This window comes from Typopeltis vanoorti, chromosome 8 (assembly GCF_054136105.1).
Source record: "Typopeltis vanoorti isolate ZY-2024b chromosome 8, IOZ_Tvanoo_1.0, whole genome shotgun sequence".
Classification (NCBI taxonomy): Eukaryota; Metazoa; Arthropoda; class Arachnida; order Uropygi; family Thelyphonidae; genus Typopeltis; species Typopeltis vanoorti.
In genome coordinates this window covers 130322221-130343402 of record NC_143556.1, presented here as the reverse complement: position 1 = coordinate 130343402, position 21182 = coordinate 130322221, and the positions used below count along the sequence as shown (strand labels likewise).

General features: G+C 36.8%; 1 protein-coding gene across 1 annotated transcript in view; it reads right to left on the bottom strand.

Annotated features, from left to right (window-relative positions):
- Positions 1 to 21182, bottom strand: part of LOC150104352 (ferry endosomal RAB5 effector complex subunit 4-like) — a 267536-nt gene that overhangs the window by 125100 nt on the left and 121254 nt on the right. The window contains exon 5 of the mRNA XM_090396938.1: positions 16178 to 16359. Within this exon, the coding sequence (XP_090253064.1) occupies positions 16178 to 16359 (182 nt within the window). The remainder of the gene's footprint in view (positions 1 to 16177; positions 16360 to 21182) is intronic.

Genomic DNA, 21182 nt, shown 5'->3' with positions numbered 1-21182 from the left:
AGCTATCTAGACAACTAAATTGTCTGACCTTCCTAAAACGCTGCTGGGATAATCAAATAATCCCAAATTGTGTAAAATTTAAGCACCGTTTCGTTTCACAGAAAGCTCTCCATATCTACAACTGGGCAAGCCAGGCTTTACTTCGAGTGCAAATTAATGCTACACGCAGTTCCCTAGCAGACGTAAACAGAGCTATTTTAGATGCCATTTTAGCGTCTCATGCACTGCGGCAAACAAAGAATTCGAATGAATACGGAGTCAACATATCAACGTTTGATAAATTAAAGAACTCGACATCCAAATCAAAACTACCAACCAACACTGTAGTTAACCTTTCTTCAGTTATCTTGAAGCCTGAAGCACTCAACGCTCTGTCACGCGGTCACAACTTCGCCATTGCTCCTAGGAAATTACCGGCCGAGGAATTAATGATCCAGATTGAACGCGGGATTCGCCACCTTCCAAACCACATCGCCAACAATATTAGATTGGATGTAGCCTGTGTTCTCACAAAAGCAAAACCACCAAAAACCAACATATCCATTAGTGAATACAAGTCTCTACAGGAATTGAGGAAAAACAAAGAAATAATTATCACCAAAGCGGATAAGGAGAACGCCACTGTGGTACTCAATCGTAATGACTACACAGGTAAGCTTAAGGCTTCAGTATTAGATCGAGCTACTTACCTCCCCACTGAATACAATCCCACCAACTCACAAATTAGAAAACTCCATAGGCTCCTTAAGAAGGTCACTTCTTGGCCTGTGGAAATAACTAACAGACTAAAACCATATAACTCTAGACCCCCCGATTATATGGGCTCCCAAAAATACATAAAGAAAATGTGCCATTACGTCCCATAGTGGATGGCATTGATTCCTCCACTTACAAACTAGCTAAATATTTAGCCAAAGTGCTCTCACACCATACTGGCAACACACCATCACACATAAAAAACTCAGCCCACTTCAAAGCCAGTATAGAAAACCTTGCACTACAACATAATGGTCAGTTTTGACATCTCCTCCTGATTCACAAATGTCCCCCTCAAAGAAACCTTAGGGCTAATCCAAGCTAAATTTCCTCCCGATATCTCAGCCCTATTTCAGTTCACAATGAACTCAGGCTATTTCGTTTGGCAGGAAAAATTCTACAAACAGATAGAGGGGACAGCCATGGGTTCACCACTTTCCCCACCCTTGGCCAACTTCTTTATGGAGACTTTTGAAGAGAAAGCCTTAAACTCTGCCCCACAAAAACCTACCATATGGCTTTGCTATGTTAATGATGTGTTCGCTATTTGGCCACATGGCCCGGATACACTCCTCTCCTTCTTAACACACTTAAACAACCAACACCCTGGAAAAAGAGAAAAACAACAGCCTCCCCTTCCTAGACACACTAGTCACCTGCCAACCTGATGGAACCTTGGCTTTCTCAGTTTATTGAAAACCCACCCATACAGGCAGATACATTCACCAACAATTCCCCCCCCCCCACAACAATATGGAGTTATTAAGACACTATTCAACAGAGCAAAACTAATCTGTTCAAATGACCAAGCCCTAACTACTGAACTAAATCTCATCCTTAACACTTTCTCAGCCAATGGCTACCCCTCCCCCCTACACCAAAAAAAATCCAAAAAATACTAAAACCAGTTATCCACAACCCACCTCCCCACTTCACAAAAAAAGATTACTCTAAATCCATCACCATTCCATACATCCAAAGCACCTCGGAAAAAATCAACAAAATCCTAAAAAAAAACGACTTGACCTCTTGTTACAGACCATACAGAAAATTGGCATTCCTTATCCACTCCACTAAAGATCAACCACTTCCTCAAGACCTACCTGGTGTATACCAGGTCCCTTGCAGCTGTAAATTGTCCTGCTTTGGCCAAACAGGCTGGACAGCAAATATCAGAATCTCAGAACACAAGGACTGCATCCGATTTCACCAGTACAGCCACTCTGGGCTTGCAGACCATGCTCTGGATACTCGCCACAGAATAAGGTGGAAGAAAGCCACAGTAATACACTGTAGCAAGTTCAAATACGAAAGACTGTTCATGGAATCAGCCTCAGACCTTAGGAACATGCGAAACCTTAACAAATTTGGATGCATGAGACTGCTCCAAATTTGGGAAACATATATCAGAAGAACTTCAGCCCAAAGGCCAAGAACATCTAATATAGCCTGCCAGGGGCACCATCAGGACTTTAAGAAAACAGTAGCTTCCTCGCTTCGTTTCTGATTTGCTGTTATGTAGTACTTGCGTGCATGTGTCTTTATCTTAAGTTCCCATGAAGATGGCAACGTGACGTTGCCGAAATATCAGAAAGTATATATTAAAGTTGATTTAATTTATATTTCTAGTGTATGCTGTCAATTTTTTAAGTATTTAGTTATCATGTTTAACCAGCATATAGGGGAATTAGTCTTATACAGGATATAGTTAATACAGGATATAGTTTTATATCCTGTATTAAGCATAATACAGGATATAAAATATATACAGGAATATTAAAAGAGAAGCTAAGCAGTATTGTAGAGGACAAACAACTAGAAGAACAAAATAGTTTCCGAAAAGGCCAATCTTGCATAGATCCAAATTTTTACTTTAAAATTAAAAAGAAAAGTGTGGCCTTTATTGATTATGAAAATGATTTTGACAAAATTAGCAGACAAAAATTGTTTAAAATATTAACCGACTGAAATATACAAACCAACTTTTACAATCCATTCAAGAAATATATACAGGAAATAAAATAGCTGTTAAACAGAACACATCTCAATATATATATATATAAAATTATAAAAATCTGAAAACAGTATAACCCATTTGGTATACAAAAAATAACCCCACAAATGAAGAGAAATAGTAGTGTATTTCTCCGTACGGTCAGCCTGTACGGAGCGATACAGGCTGATGATCAGTCCATACGGTCAACCTAGTGGCTTTACACTTCACAACCATATGCCTGGGAAAGGAGTGTCCTAGATTCGATTCCAGTCGATGATGTGAGGAACTTAAGGATCTTCCTCAGTCATAGCCAAGTTAGCCGATCTTGGGTGTGGACAGCAGGGTTTTTTCCACCAGTTTATCTGTGGTTTTTCATCCCGCAAGCAGGCAAACCGGCCCCATGAACACATACGGATTACAGTCAGGAATACTGACCCAGCCATAGGCCTGATTCGTCAGCTATGCTGGTTCCGAGCACATATAAAATTTGGGGGGAATGAGATGGTGCCGTACCATCTCATTCCCCCCAATCTCCATAAAAAGGGACTCACGGCAGTTGCATCATCATACGAAACTACTACTACTGCAGACGATCAAATAGTATTAGCTACATCAGAAGATGATTTACAAAGATCATTAAATCATTAAATAATATCTCAAAACAGTATAATATGACAATATCTAAAGAAAAAACAAAAATAATGGCATGCAAAGAAGAAAACCCAATAAGAAGTAAAATAGTGATAGATAATAAAATATTAGAACATGTAAATACTTTCAAATACTTGGGATGTGATTTATCATACAAAGAAGAAAAAGACTTAGACACTAAAATATCAAACTTTGTCAAAGTAAATAACATAATAAATAATATTATATTTAAGCCATCCCTAGTATAAAAACACACTAGAATTAGACTATATAATGTTTTGTTGAAACCAGCTTTACTAAGTGAAACATGAACCATAAAAAGGAAAGATGAAAAACAAATTCAAACAGCAGAAATGAAAATTTCTCAAGAAAACAGCTGGATATACCAAGTGGAAACATAAAACAAATGAAGAAATTTTACAATCCCCAAGTATAAAACCAATTAATTACTACATAAGACAGTATAAACAAAAATGGATAGAACATTTAAATCAAATGGACAATAGCAGACTACCAAAAATATTATACACATATAAAATAAATGGAAAAAGAAGAATCGGAAGACCAAGAAAGAGATGGCATGAGACCGGAACAGGCCACCTAGCCTAAAATCCATGTTAGGAAGATTTATTAATATTAATTTCCTGCAGCAACACTTTAATTAGTATGTATCTTGTATTCCTGTTTCTTTGATTTGCTTGTTTCTACACGCTGATGATGATGTACTTATTTTCAGTACAAAATATCTGTACTTTTATCATTGCAATAAAGTTAATTACTGTAGTTATCTTGTAATTTGCCGTTTATGCAATGAATATGTATATATAATGTAAAATCATCAGAATTCTACATACTCTATAATGGTTGTTACTAATCTTTAACTTATCTATTAGTTGTTTTTTTTCCTACACTTGAAGTTTTATGTAAATAAGATGAAACGCGTTTTGTTATAAGTGCAATTATCGTTTACTGTCGTATAAATTGTCTCTCTCACACACTCACTATATTGTGTGAGTGTCACTCGGTTTCACCTTTCTTCCCCAAGGAAACTAAGCATTTTTCAATAAATTAGTTCTCAAACTATTTTTTATTTATTTATTTTTCCTAATTGTGAAATGACAAGATGGTTATGCCGGCTTGATTGGCCGAGTGGTTTGCATATCAGCTCTCCAGCGAAAAGGCTGCTAGTTCGAATCTTGCTGTGGGCATGGATGTTTGTGATTGTCAGTGAAAATCTAGTAGTACTAATGGACAGTAGATGGCATTGGTGTAGATGATGATAGTAGTTCTGGTTGGTGGAAACAGAGTTGTAGAGTAGGTGCCCTCCCTCGATGAGTCTTTGGACTCCCTGGAGGAGTCATATAATAATAATAATAATAATAATAATAATAAAAATATAAAATAAGTTGAAAAAGAATAATTGGAAGACCAAGAAAGAGATGAGACCAGAACAGGGCACCTGGCCTAAAATCCATGTTAGGAAGAAGAAGAAGACAAACACAAATTCAGACAAATCGGTTTGTGGCAATTTGCATGATAACTGACAATTTTGAGCAGAAAGCAGATATCTCAAATAATCCTGAAAAAAACATTCAAATTTTTGAATCATGCACAAAGGGGTCACATGTAGCATTTAGCAGGATAAAAGGCAAAAGGCTCTGCTAAGTGAATTGTGTTTGAAGGAAGCTTTTCACATGAAGGAATATAGTTGCAAATCTGGCTGTCTTGTAATGTCTCATAAACATCATCTAGATGATTTCATGTGGGGAAGAATTATTGGAAAGCTTGAAGAAGACTGTAGAATTACTGATGTTTCCAGAGTGTTTGAATATCTCACGTGGCACTATATCCAGGCTCTGGGCAGTGTTTCAAATCAGTGGAATGCATTCCAGACACTTGCTGAGAGGTTGCCCTCGCTCTACCATAGAGTATGAAGACAGATTTTTTTTTTGGTTACATCAAAATGTAATCGACAGACTCCATGGCAGGTCAGCTTGCAAGTCAGCTCCATTCAAGCACAATTATGCTGATATCTTTACAAACTGTGGCAAGACATCTGTAATGAGTAGGCCTATATGCCCAAAGGCCAGCATCCCTTTATCTACAGCTCATCATAGAATGAATTTTCAGTGGCTTGTCCATAAAAACTGGACAAGACACCAATGGCCTAATGTACTTTTTACAGATGAGAGTGGTTTTAGTCATTCCTCTGATTCTAGACGACACTTGATCTGGTGTGTAAGCAGTACTACTTTCAAGCATTATGCTTAATAGACTCACACTGAGCTGTAGGTACTGGAGAAAGGGACTATGAGTGGCGAAGAATAATGCAATGAAATTCTTCAACATTATGTTCAATTGTTCCATGGTGCTGTAGGTGAAGAATTTTCATTTTTATGAATGACAATTGTGCACCACATCATACACAAGCAACAAAGAAACTTCTGGAGACTGAGGATATTAATCGAATTCAGTGGCCAAGATGCTCCCCAGATCTTAATCCCATAGAATATGTTTGGGACGTTTGACACATTGCTGCTCGAAATTCCCTTACAGAAAACAAACAGGTCATATGCTTCCTCTGAAGGGGAAGTGGGCCAGTTTGCCTCAAAAAAACCTGAATTGCTTCATGTTGTGGGAACTGCATTGCAGTTTGGGGTGGATATATTCCATACTGGAACGTCAGTCTGCATTGTTTTCTGTAAGCACTGTACATTAGTTCCTTAACTTTGTCCGTAGGAAATTCGTAACTTTTGTCAAAAACATTTTATAATTTAATTTGCACAAAATTTATGAGACATTTTTTATGTAATATAATTTACTAATAAATTTATGTCCACATATTTGGCTGTAGTCATGAAAATTTTTCATATACATGTATATGAAAAACAAAAAAAATGAATATAGTACTTTAATTAAAGAAGCTAAGATTCAGACTATGCTGTACTCATATGTTTACAGGAAGAGAGTACAGAATTTAAAATTTACTTGGAGTATCTAAGTTTACTTCCAGCAAACTGTGTGGCTAGTGTCAATAACATAATATGAAGTGATGATTGAAGGACAGATTTATCAAATTCCACTTACTTTATGTAATCCTGGTGATTCTGAATTTTAATCTTAGCAAAGGTAGAACAGCCTGTATGCCAAAAATGACATAGTTCAGAAGAATGGTGTACTTGATATGCTCCAAGCAAGGCTGAGGTGATTACTTTTCTACCCTCTGTGAAGAATAAGTTGAGTTTCTGAAATCATTTAAAGGTAGTGCATAGAGATAACTTGTGCTACTCATTTCAATATCCCATTACCATAAGGTATGGACACTCTTTCAACATTTGATTACAACCTGGATGAGGGGTGATATTTACTCAGGATTATTTGAAGAGAAGTTCGGTCATATCCATTACTACTCGGATTTTTACTTTGTTTAGCTGTTTAAACAAAAGGTATTTAGTATGACAAATAGAGCAAATATGGTGCACAAGAATATATTAGAATATATAGTGCAATGTCTTGCCTCAGATCATAAAATCGTTTTAACATTTTACCTTTACTCAACCACCTCACTTCACAATAATAAGACACATCTTCATATCCCGAAAATAGGTCTGCCAAATACTCCTTAAATTGGCGGTGATTAAGTGCACGTGACTTAATAAAGTTAATACTGGCTACCACAACAAACTTCGCTGAAATAGATTGGGGATGGATCAAAAGAAGTAGAGGGACGGATCTGGCCCACGGGCTGCCCATATGTGGACTAAAGCATGTTGCTCAAAAAACTTCCATATAAAAGTTAGCAACTAGGGGGATAATGGCAAGCCTATGGCTGAGCCTTTATTATTATTATTTTTTTTTTTTGCAGGTAATAATTATTTTGGCACCCAAAATAACCAAAGCATAGTACATGGACAAAGAGTGCTGTGATATCGAGCAGGGATTTGTCCTGTAAAAGAATCTCTACCCTTTTTATAAATGTCACTTATTGGGACATTTGTGAAAAGGGCAGAGACATCAAAATTGACTAATAAATCACTTTTACCCAGTGCGATGTCCTTAATTTTGTTGAAAAAGTGTTGTGTGGTTTCCACATAGGTGGGGGAATGACATACCAACTCCTTGACTGTCGATGGCAGTTTCTTGGCTATATGGTAATTGGAACTGGCAATACCTTCAACTATCAGCCAAAGCTATTCTGTTCATGAATCTTACACAAGTCATAAATCTTGGAGAACAAGCGCAGTGCCTAAGTAGTGTTTTAACAGTATCTGTGGGCAAGGAAGTGAATGATTTAAGTAATTTTACTGTTTTCTTTTTACTCAAATTAGTTGGGCTGTACAAGGTGTGACAATTCCCAGAATGCACCTGTAAAAAAAACCTACATTCGGAACTATACATTAGTGACTATTGTAGCCTTCGAAGTAGTCCCCATGTGCATTTATACACTGGTTTAGACGATGTTCCCATTTTTAGAAACAGGCCTGGAACTCTTTTCTCAGAATACTCGAGTTCCTTTATCACATTATGTTGGATATCAGTGAAGTCAGAAAATCTTCATCCTTTTAGTGTAATCTTTAATTTTGGAAACAGCCAGAAATCATGTGGAGCTAAGTCAGGTGAATAAGCAGGATGACCTAATTCAGGAATCAACTTTTTAGCAGGAAATTCTCACAATGTGAGAGAGAGCACTCTGGCTTGGCGCATTGTCGTAATGGATGATCCACTTGTCAAGACAAAATTCTGGTCTTTTTCTCCAAACAAAATCTCAATCTTTACAGTACCTCTAAATAGCATTGTTGGTTGACTGTTTGTACCTGTTCAATGAATTCATAGTGGACTATCCCCTTGTGATCAAAGAAACACGTCAGCATGGTCTTGAACTGCGAACATGATGTGTGCTTTTTTCAGATGTGACAAACTTGGGGTTTTCCACTGCGTGCTTTGGCATTTTGTTTCAGGATCATACTGGAAGCACCAGATTTCATCACTCATAATTACTCACAGAAACATGTGCTTATTTGCAGAAAGATCAGTTGCAATTTGAAGCTGCTGCTGCTTCTGTTTGTCAAGATCCGAGCACAAACTTCACAGAAATCTTTCATATACCCAATTCTTCAGTTTAAATTATCCTGACTGTTTCTCAGTTCATTAGCAATTCATCAGCCATCAATTGCACACTTAATCGTCTTTAATTTTTGCTTTCACTACCCACTTCTGGGGTCATTGTTCACATCTTGCCCACCTTTGAATCTCTTATGCCACTCAAAGACGCTTGACTTTTTCAGAGCATCCACACCATGTGCCACTTTCAACAGCTCCAACGTTTCAGTAGCAGTTTTGCTGATTTTCACACAAAATCTGATATTAATGTGCTGCTCCAAGTTTCGATCACACATTTTTATGCCCAAGTTTACAAGCAGATCTCTATTGTTTTTGCAATAACCAACTAGCAAACGGCTCTATTGGTTTGAGGTTTATGCACGCATTATTTAAAACATGTACAAAGACGATTACTCATGTAACTCGAACCAAATCACAACACAGGTGGAACTACAAGGCCATTCCAGAAATTAAATTGTCACACCTTGTATTTCACAAACTGATAGTGTTGCTGCTGAGACTAGTTGATTCATCATCTTTTCAAAGTAAGTTGTGTGGTTTAAAATAACTCTGGCAATGATTTTATCAGCTCTAGTAATTACGATATTCTGACATGCTTTTGAGGATTTCATAGCTGCTAATTCACTTTTGGTAAGGTTGTTAGTTATTGCTTTAGTATTATATATTTTGTATATGTATGTATTCTAATACAATTCCTATTTGAAAAAAGGAACATAGACAACACACTGAACTCAATAACTATGACTAATTTCTTTTATTCCATTTAAATTTATTCATTTAACTCCGAAGCCATACAGACTTTGATCATTTTGTTGTTTATTTACATATTGAATTTGCTACCATCCCTAAAAACTGTACCAAAATAGCTGAAATATTTTACTCGTTTTATAGATCCACAATCAGGATGCAGCTAATATTTTCAATGTTTCTACCTATTTTTATGTCTGTCTTTTTATTGCTGATTTTCACACAAAATTTATTATAGCAGTTATCAAATTAGGGAATTCTGCAAACTTGTGGATTTATTGAACAGTATAACATCATCTGCATATAGTAAAGGGCTAAGTTGAATAGCCACAATTTTCATACACCTAATACCACTTTCCTTCATAAATTGATCTATATAGATAATGAATAGCAGTGGAGATAATGTGCACCCTTGTCTGACAGTTGATTTAACATCAACCCATCTTCTTCTCCTTCAATTCTAACTGCTCTTGCAACTCAAACAGAGCAATATAGACTATGTATCACTCAATACAATATCCTGTTCACATCATACAATTTGTGTTTTGAAAAGCTTTTCTCTTGGCATCTTGTCATATGCTTTTTCCAGATCTACAATACTTAAATACAGATCTTCGTTATATTCCCATAAAATAAACATGACAGCACAGCATTTATTTTATACAAATGCAAAACCTCTACCATCAAAAAAAAAGAAGTTCTAATCACTTGTGTTAAAACAGTATCATCATAATCACAACAACTGATAAAGGTAGTGCTGTGTTCTACTCAAGGATAGAGCTATTAACAGTAGAAATCTGACTACTGTTAATTCAATTTCAAAAAGTTAAATTATTAGAACAGACTTGGGATGTGTGATTGTTGACAAATTATTTATTCATTATGAGGACCTCCACATATTTATGTAGAAGTCCTCATAATTCATTGTATTGTACACTTCCTAAGTATATAAAAAAGATTATTCTTCTTTGTGCACTTAGGAAGGTTATGCAATAGTTGGCTGCACTGACTCTTATAAGCATCACCTTATGAAATTATATGATTTGGTATGATAGGATAGAATTGAGAAGAAGGGTCATGATTGCCAATGAGAAGATTGTGCAGGAATGGTCTGCAGTTTATAGATGTGTGGAGTGAATTTGATGGACATATATATGCCTGACGGGCTGCACTTAAATGGTTTTGGAGTTAGGTGTTTGGAGAAAGTGTTGTTCAGTGAGAATTTAGAGATGCAAACCAGGGAAAAGATATTAGGAGGAAAGCAATCAAACATGTGTCTATCCATCCCTGGGATACATAAGTATGAGTGCAAAAAGTATTATGAATAGCTAAGTGCAATTTCCCAGATTTCAAATCTGAAAGGGCAGATAATGACATTATGTATGGGTAAGTGTATGCCCAAGGGAATGTTGAAATGCATGTACATGAATGCCTGAGGTACTGACCAATAAACAAGAGAAATTTTTAGCATTGGTCAGCTCAACTTGGACAAAAATTATTGCCATCAGCAAGACCTAGTTGTCAGAGAATGATGTAGTTATAGGGATAGAATGTAATGTATATTGTATTTTCAGAGAATACAGAAGAAATAGGGTAGGAGAAGGGGTATTACTAATGACAGCTGAAGAACTTCAACCAACAAAAACAGAAGTTAAGGAAGATTGTAGATCTTCCTTAACTTCTATTTTTGTTGGTTGAAGTTAAGGGAAATGGTTCATTTGAGGCTGTCTGGTAGGAGATAGAGGCCAATAGAGTAAAATATATTGTTGGTTGCTGCTATAGACCTGGGGATCTAGAAGTAAATTTGTGGATGACATGCATCAGCAGATTAGCACCATGAGTGCAGGCCAAGCAATTATCATGGACAACTTCAACTATCATGATATAGATTAGGAGGAAAGGGCACATGGCAAAATGAAAATGGAATTTATACAGTTATTAAGGGATAATTACCTGAAATATCACATGATGGAAGGGACTAGGGGATTTGAGAGTGCTGTATCTGGTAATAGCATCAGAAGGCCTATCTGCATGACTACTTTACCTGATTGGAGGTAGAGTTGCATGACTACTCTACCTCCAATCAGGTAAAGTAGTCATGCAGTCATGTCCTGGGAGGTTGCTCAACATGTGGAAATTTCTGTCATGTGTCAAGAAAGGGTTTAGGCAGAACTATTAAGCTGGTAATTATGACAATCTTAGGAGGTAACTTGGAGCAGTGCTATGTCAAAGAAACTAATGAATAAATGTCATTAGTGCATTGGGAAATGGTCAAGAACTGTTTGAGTAAGGCAGTATCAGAGTGACTCAGGGTAAGGAGGATAAACAAGTAGGGATTAAGTGAATGACTAGCGATATAAAGCAGGAACTGCAAAAAAAGAAAGTATTGTGGAAAGAATATACACAACAAGGTGGTCAAGCATACCCATGAGAAGTATAAAGCACAAGCAAGATTGATTAATTAATAATAGCAATGATTTCAAGGACAAAACTAAAGATTAATGTTTTCTGTATAGTGAAGCAATACCTCCTTTTATGTCATCTCCTTTCACAACATAGCACTTTCATTTCTTACAAGATGTCCTGGTACATGCTGTTTAAATTTAATCAGCAACCTCCAGGATATCCACATTATCCTATTTAAAGTTACAATCAGTACAGATTATTTCACCTGGCAAAAATGATGAAACAGCTATGGACAATTCTGTGTGTCTTGCATTAGCCAATATTTTATGGAACCACATTCCTTAAAAAGTCATTTAGGCTTTGTTTTGTAGGTGACATCTTTGCAGCGTAGTCACACTGCAGTAATTCAGGAGACTGAATTACTGCACTTTCAAAATAAAATAAACTTCATGTACAACTTTATCAAGTGTAAACTATCAAATGCGAATCAAGCAGCCTGCTCTTTTTGTATACTTTCATAACACGCACTAATACAGGCCAATGTTCAATTTCCTGTCTATAAGAAAACTTCCTATTCTGTCCGATGCATCCATCTATTGTCAATTCATCCATTGTAGAAGATGGAATGTATCAAAACATATGCACCATGCTTGCACTATCTGTTCTACCAAATCCATTCTATTGGAAGAGCTAAATAATATAACTCACTACAATGGCGAATGAATACAGAGTTCTTCATAAGTTGAATCTATGTACTACCTTCAAACAATTCCAGAAACTGAAATTTTTTCTACCCACAACTAAGGATAAATCACTTCCAAATTCTTGTCCAGCATATATCAAGTACCTTGCTCTTTATACCATGTTATTTTGGACAGATAGGCCATTTTACTAAGATCAGAATCCAGAAACATCAAGATTGATCAAACTTAATGTAGATGGCAAAGTGGACAGTATAGTATACCCAATTTCAAACCAAATTCTAATCCTGTTATGGGTGTTGTGATGTTGATAAATGTTTTCAGGTGAGGGAATGAATTACATTAACAGTGTGAGATCATATTTAATTAGAAATGCTCAAATATGGAGGTATAAATGTTTGACAGTGGCTGCACTGCATATTTCAGAAGACCTGGTGAGAAGGTTGAATGGATGAATAGATTAGGAGCTCTCATAGTTCCCATTTATCAAATGAGAAAAAAAAAAAAAAAAATGGGAGAATTACAGTGAAAGTTCCATGTTAGATATTATTATTCAGAACTTCGATGGAGCCACAAGACTCATTGTGGGAAGTCCATCTACAACAACAAAGTCTATATCATACCACTCGTTCACTGTTCCTTCTCAAACCATCCTATTAGGCAATGCATTCCGTGGTAAAACCACCATCTATGCAAATTATACACATTCTTACACTCAATTGCCTCATCGATGTCTGCATATTCACTCAAAAGCTTCCCCCCCCACAAGAAAAACTCTAGTTTCCCTGATTCTGCACATCCACTTTCACTTCATTCAGCAACAATTTTTCCAGCCTCTGAACACCAAATCCATTCAGATGCCGTATAAGTCCTTTCGCCCCTCAAACTCACTCCACACCACTCATTGTGCATAACCTATGCATAGTCATTCACAATTATGGTCCTCCTTCTCAACCATACTCTGTCATACCACAGCAACAGACTCACTATCTTAACTCTCTCACTTTTTTCTTTTGCTACTTCTAGTAATTATTTCAAGTCCTCTCTCAAGCAAACTTTTCACCTTTTAAACCATTCGTTCTGGCCACTACTACAATCATTTCTTTCACCCTATGCTTCTGTGCTCTAATAGCTTCACTTACATCATTAATTTTTGCACCAGGAAAGCACGATTTTGTCAAACTCTCATCTATTATACCTTTTACTACTGAATCGCCATATAACAATCGCTCCTTAATTTTTTTTTCACTCCTGATCTTGTTCTCATTTTTCTTATCTCGCACTAGCATCTTTTTGTTAGTTGATCCACTCAGAAGACATTTTTGTAATCGCTCCAGCTGTCGGTTCACCCTATGTATCACTCCATGCAACCGAGCTATAAATATCAGCTTATTATGTGGCACTCTGTCAAATGCTTTTGTAAAATCAAAATAAATAGCAGCCTTTCCTTAATCAACTACTCTTGTTAATTTATCATAAAAGGCAATCAGATTACTACAACATGAACATCCCTTAAAAAACAATGCTGACTCTCACAGATAACATTACTCTCATCAGCTCTTTGTACCATTTTCTTTGTTTTCTAACTTCAGCAACAGTTTTCTAACCTAATTTGTCACTCTTCAGTAGGAGATTCACATTATCTTGGCTATAAAATGCTGAATATTTATTACCTTTATGTAGCAGTGCATATAACAACACTGCAGTGGTAAAAACACGGAATCATCCTCCCTACTCCTTAAATTATTGCTCCCTGATTACTGCTATAGCTAACAAAATTTTGTGGTCTTCATCCCCTATTAACAGTTAATTCACACATGAATTTAATTCAGCTTCTGTCAATATATTTTGTAGTTTTACTACAAAATGTTAATAAATTAGTTTGTTGATTATTATTTTATATAATACAAAAAGTTGTTTGCAGATGAGAGGGTTATTAGTAACAGTGCTGATGTTTAGGCTCTTCAAGAGGGTTTGAAGAAACAGGAAATGTGGGCGAATGAATGGCAATTTCAGTTTAATGCAACTAAATGAAAGGATTTGAAATTTGAGATGCCTCATATTCGCTTGGTGTAGTTACACTGGAAGTAGAGGAAGAAGCAAGAGACCTTAAGGTGACTATAGAAATTTGAAATAGAAATTTAAAATCCAGAGGACATATTGCAAATGGTGTGAAGATATCTCAGGGAATTACTGCAATATTGAGGAGGACACCAACCATGAGAGATAAAAGGGTCGTGGCTGTTTCATAAAGTATTCATCAGATCTGGGACTTGAAGGGGTTAAGTAACCTTGGAGAGGATACAGAGACAGATAACAAAAATAATATCAGGACTGTGCAATGTTGGTTATGGGGATAGACGACTGAGGGCAATGCAGACTGCAGAGTTTGAGGTGAAAGAAGGGTAGTGGGATATGATTGAGACATTTAAGTTGTTGAAGGGTTATTACTGGATTAACACTGGGAAGATTTTTTATATGGTGGAGAAGGACTAATGACAAGTGAGCCATCTCTGGAAGTTGTAAAAGGAAGTAGCAAGTAAAAGGGTAAGAAATAATTTTTGTATGGACAGTGGTAGGAGCATGGAATGCACTGCCCAAGAGGGTGGTGAAAGTGATAGCAGATGAGTTTAAGGAGTATGACTTGTATTTACTAGTGTTGACTTCCCACAATAATTAACTCCATGGAGGTCATGAAAATAATAAAAATAATTTTATGCATTAGTTCCTACAACATTACTCCCAATAACTGATATTTGATATGATGGTTTTAAGCAGCAATCAATGTAAACACTATGCAGAGCTATCCATCTAAGATAATGTGATCATATTTCCCATTTATTGCCATGCCAATGCAGATATTACATTTTGCTACTCTCCTGGGCAGATAAAGTTAAAAATACATGTACCTGTTTTCAGCTAATGAAAATTTCTGGGTGCATATTATGATGTCATTTGTGGGAAGGTTTAGGGCTTTCACTGTTTTCAACAGAGCTTAAAATAACATTGGTTTCTGTGGGACTTATGCCATGATTTTCCATTGTTCGTTGTAGTGCATTTAAGTTTTGATGGTATTCACTGTATTGTACGTTTGCCGTAGTTCTCTTTAAAGCTGCTTAAGCCTGCTACACTGCTATGTAGTTCCAAAATAACCTTCTTCCCTAACTCACAAACTTCCACTACATCTATGATAAATATAATGCAGGTGAGCTAATATTGTTTCTACTGTCTTTAAATAATTTATTTCAACTAAAAATATAAATTCATCATGTAGCAATTATAAAAAAAAGAAATGGCAAACAAATTTTTGCTTGTAAATTTCTTTCATGAGAAGAGAATGATGAAATTTATAACATAATTAAATTTTTCCTGTTCTACTCATCCTCTTAAGAACATTCTTTTAAGATTATTCATTCTTAAAAGAATTTACATAAAACCTTATAAGAGATCACCAGGCTTGTATAGAATCATCCTTAGAATAGCCATGAACCTGAAAATTACATTAACATGCAATTTTCTGAAGACAGTACCAGAGGAAAACAGTAACAGAAAGTAGACAGCAAGATCATCATTCCATGACAGTTTATCTTTTCAGAATGAATATGCATAAAAAAAATAAAAAAAAATCTATGTGCATAGTAGCTTTATTTTTTCTTTAACTTTCAAAATTTAGTTGCTAATAAAGATTTTAAACTTAATATATCATTAACTCGTGAACTACTATAAAATTTTACTGCTTAAAAATTTTAAATTTTGCAGCTCTTAGGGCATTATAATGAATTAAAATATGAAAGAATACCTTGGCTCCCCAGTGATTAGCTAATTGAATACACAAGCTACCAAAAGAAGATGCCCCATCCATTACCAATACAGTATCGCCACCACTCATTCGACCAAGGTAGTGTAAAGCTGTATAAGCCTTAATAGCATCCCCAATACATCCTGCAGCATCTACAAAGCTGACTTGATCAGGCTTTTTAGCTAAAACAGATAAAGCAATATTTATAATCAAGTGTCTAGAGTTCAAAATATTCAAGTGCATACACAGTAATTACACAAGTATGTCTAAGAATTTCATATATAGTGTGCATATATACATGCTGTCTGCGAAATGAAATGCAGAACATGTATATCAATCTTATTGATTTGGGTTTCTGTTGTGGCTGTGTGGGGAGAAACTGACAAATTATGCAATACTACACTCTCTCTGTCTTAACACTAAGAAAATTTTAATTACATAAAGAATTATAAAACTGAAATAATATAACTCATATCACTTTCAGGAAAAATAAGTAAAATCCCAATTTTTTAAAATCAATACATAATAATCTGTAATCAATACACTAAAATCAATTTTAAACTGATTATAAAATTAAGTTAATGAAGTATTATACAAGATTATGTTCATTAACACATCAACCTAGATACTGCCACGAGAGATAACTATTTCAATATTTAGTGGTAGGACTTTAATGTGACAGGTAAAAAAAAGAAAAGGATACAATGAGTGGAAAATGATTCACCATAAAAGAAGAAACCATACATCATATATTATTATTATTATTATTATTGTTCCGGGAAACTCCAAGGAGTCGACAGACACATCGAGGGAGACCCTAACATCATGTCAAGAACAACTATTCAACATTCACACAGTATCTATCATACCTTGCCTTAAACTCATTCACGGTCGTAGCACCCACAACAGACTCTGGAAGCTTATTCCACTCATTTACCACTCTCCAAGTAAAGAACCTAGCTCTAACACCCTTGTCAACCACGCTCTTGCCCAGCTTCCATGCATGGCCCCTAGTCCTCCCACCACCAGTCATATTTTCAAAAATATCTTCTGGATCAATCTTATAAAAACCCTTCAGTAATTTGAATGTCTCAATCATATCACCCCTCCTTCGCCTATCGTCCAATTTCTGCAACCCACAAATCTTCAACCTATTCTCATAAGGTTCATACCACAGTCCTGCTATCATCTTGGTCACTCATCTCTGGACCCTCTCCACTTCCTCCCCATCACGAAGAAACCCTGGTGCCCATAGCTGGGCACAGAAGTCCAGATGGGGTCTTATCAAGGCTCGATACAGAGGAACAACAACTTGTTTGTCTCTGCATGTTAAAGTATTTTTCAGAAGCCAAGTGATTTGGTGAGCTGTTTTAGTTACTTTTGCAATGTGCCCCCTAAACTTCAATTCCCTATCCAACAACACTCCCAAATCCCTGGCATCATCAATCTCCTGGAGTATGGTTCCACCAATGCGATATACTGCTGCTATTCTTTTCACCCCAAAGTGCATAACCTTACACTTTGCCACATTAAATTGACATCCATTTTTCCTAGCCCAGTCCTCCAAACTATCCAAATCATCCTGTAAAATTTTGACATCCTGTGCACTCACAATTGCTCTACCCAACTTTGCATCATCAGCAAACAAGTGAACACTTCCTCTCAGATCCTTTCCAATATCATTGATGAACAAATTGAAAAGCAGTGGTCCAAGAACAGAGCCCTGTGGCACTCCACTAGTCACAAGACGTCTTTTAGACTCCACTCCTGAATAAACCACTCTTTGATATCTCTCCTCCAACCACCCTCTTATCCATCTCACCAACCCTATATCTATACCCATCTGCTCCAGTTTACTGATTAGGGTTCCATGTGGTATCCTATCAAAGGCCTTGGCAAGGTCCAGTAGTATCACTGTAAACCCATTACCCCTATCCAGTTCAGCAGTCACTGTGTTATAAAACGTGAGCAAGTTACTGAGGCATGATCTACCCTTCACAAAATCATGTTGTCCCCCATACAATATCCCATTTTCATCTATCCAATCCTGTATTCTTTTCTTGACTAATTTCTCTAAGACCTTGACAATGATTCCTGATATGCTAATCGGTCGGTAATTTACAACAGCAGTCTTGGAACCACCTTTATGCAGTGGAACTATTTTCCCCTCTTTCCACCCGCTCGGGACTAACCCAGATCCGAGACTCAAATTAAACAAAATGGTCAAGGGTACTGACAATTCTTTAGCTGCTTCTCGTACAACACGAGCTGGTATACCATCCAATCCCACAGATGTATTGACATTGAGGTTATGCAATAGACTACTCACCTCCACTTCATTAACCACAATTCCCGTATAATCTACTGGTTTATTCGTTTCTGCAATGTCGCCACCTGGATGATATACTTTTGCAAAGTGCTCACTCAGTAACTCAACTATCTCAACTGATTCAGTTTCCTCCCTACCATCGGCATTCTTTAAAATCAATCTGCCATGTACATTTTTCCTTTTACTTGCTACATATCTAAAAAACTGTTTAGGATTCTCTTTAGCCTGCATGGCCAATGTTCTTTCGTAATCCTTTTTTGCTTTTCTTACCACACTCGTCACCCTTCTGGCCTGCGCTTTATACTGTTCATGTGCCTGCCGGTCACCCTTCTCCTTAAATTCCCTCCATAGTTGTTTCTTTTTTTGCAACTCAAGCTTAATGGTGTTATTCATCCATTTAACCCCTACTTGATTTATTATTCGGACTCTAGGTATACAGTCAGCCATTGCTTCATGCAAGTACTTCTTAACTACCTCCCATGCACTATCAACTTCTAGTCCTTGCAGTTGTACATGCCATGGCACTGAACCAATCAAACTCCTAAGCTTGTCATACTTTCCAGCCCGATAATTCCACATGTACCCTGTCTTAATTGAAAATTCTACACCTTTAGCCACCTCCCAAGTTAAGACCCTATGATCACTCTCACCGATTGGTGGCAACGTGGTCATATTTGTTACAGCCAAATCCTCAGATGTAATTACTAGGTCAAGCACTCTCTGACCCCTAGTATTTTCCATTACATGCTGTCGCAGATAGTTATCCCTCAATAACCGCATAAAATCCAGTTCCTTCCTCCCGTGTGTCCTCTCCTCACTCCAATCAATGCGACCATAGTTGAAATCTCCCATAATAATCACCCTCCTTCCACCCATTTCTTCTATTTACTTGGGCATACTGTCACCACCATCGTTTCCATCACCTGGTCTATAGCAGCACCCAATTGTATATTTAGTTCTGCTAGCCACAATCTCACACCAAATGGCCTCAAATGTGCTCTTTTCTCTATCCTGCAATTCAACTTCTATTTCTCCTTGGCTGGAGCTCATCAGCTATCATCAACAATACTCCTCCCCCCATTTTATTCTCTCTGTCATTCCTGAACACACTATACCCACCACATTCAATTCCACTAGTTATATCATCTACAGTCAGCCATGTTTCACTAATACCTATAACCTGTGGTCTGGAAGTGCCAACCATGGCCAAAAACTCTTCCTTCTTGTTCCTAATACTCCTAGTATTAGTGTACATGAATTTAAGACCCCCATTAGCCCCAACCCTACCTTGATGCCTTATATTAACTATCCCACTCAGATTTGTTGTCCTTATTTGCTCTGGCATATTATATTCATTCTTACATTCAACTGCCTCCATAAGGACTGTATCTCTACCCCACCCCCCTTAACAAATCTAGTTTCCCTGAATTTGCACATCCACTACATTCAGCAACACTTTCTCAAGTCTTCTTACACCGTAACCATTCAAATGCAAGCCATCCATCTTATATAGATCCTTTTGCCCATCAAACTCACTCCACACATCCACAAATTCCACACCACGCGTCATACATAACCCACGCATAAAGTCATTCGCAATTATAGCCCTCCTTTTAAACATTTCACTGTCATACCGTGGCAAAAGACTAATCATTCGAACTCTCTCACTCTTTTCTTTTGCTACCTCAAACAATTCATTCAGGTCTTCTATCATTTCCATTTTATCTCCTTTCAAATCATTCGTACCTGCCACAACAATCATTTCTTTCACCCTTTCCTTTTGCTCTCTAATAGACTCAGTTACGTCCTTTATGGTCGCACCAGGTTGGTACGATTTTGTCAAATCCTCTACTAACACACCTCGTACTAACGAGTCTCCATACAGCACTCTATCCTTCGTTTTGTTCATGTTCACATTCATACGTCTATTTTTCCTGTCATACCTTTTATTATTGGTTGGTTCATTCAGTCTACTTTTGTTCATGCACTCTAGCTGCTGTTTTGCTCTTTCTATCGTACTATTCAACAACGCGATCTCACTCAATGCATCCATCTCATCTTTTTTGTTCTCTGAGAAACCATTTATACTATCATTCACACTTTCTACATTCACACTCTCACAATTTTCATGTACAACCTTGCCGTTTCTTGTCATATCCCTATTTCCTTCATTCTGAAGGTTGACAAAAATATCACACTCACGATCCGAAATACACTTCAATTCCTCATTCTCCCTACATTTTCTACACACATTCAATCCTTTATTATCATCTAACCACACTCCGACCGCACTCCGCAAAGCGTACATTTCACAGCTAGTACACTGACTCATTTCTTTTATGCTACCGTTCTTTGATAACGATGGCGAACCTTCATTACTGGCCACCATTTTCCTTTGTACAGGTGCCATACTTATTTCAACGTGTTTTGTCAAATTATACGTTATAACACACCAAAAATAGACGCACTAAAATATGCAAGGCAAACAAAACAAAACTACACAATATTAAGTAATTTGTATCGATAACTGAAAATGATACTTATCTTATCTGGAGCTTGCACGAACACTACACATTACGAATTCATCTATCGGCGACTTCCCGACATAGATTATGTTATAAAACACTTTAGTACACTAACCACGCTAATAAAGCTCCAATAATACACCAAAATTAC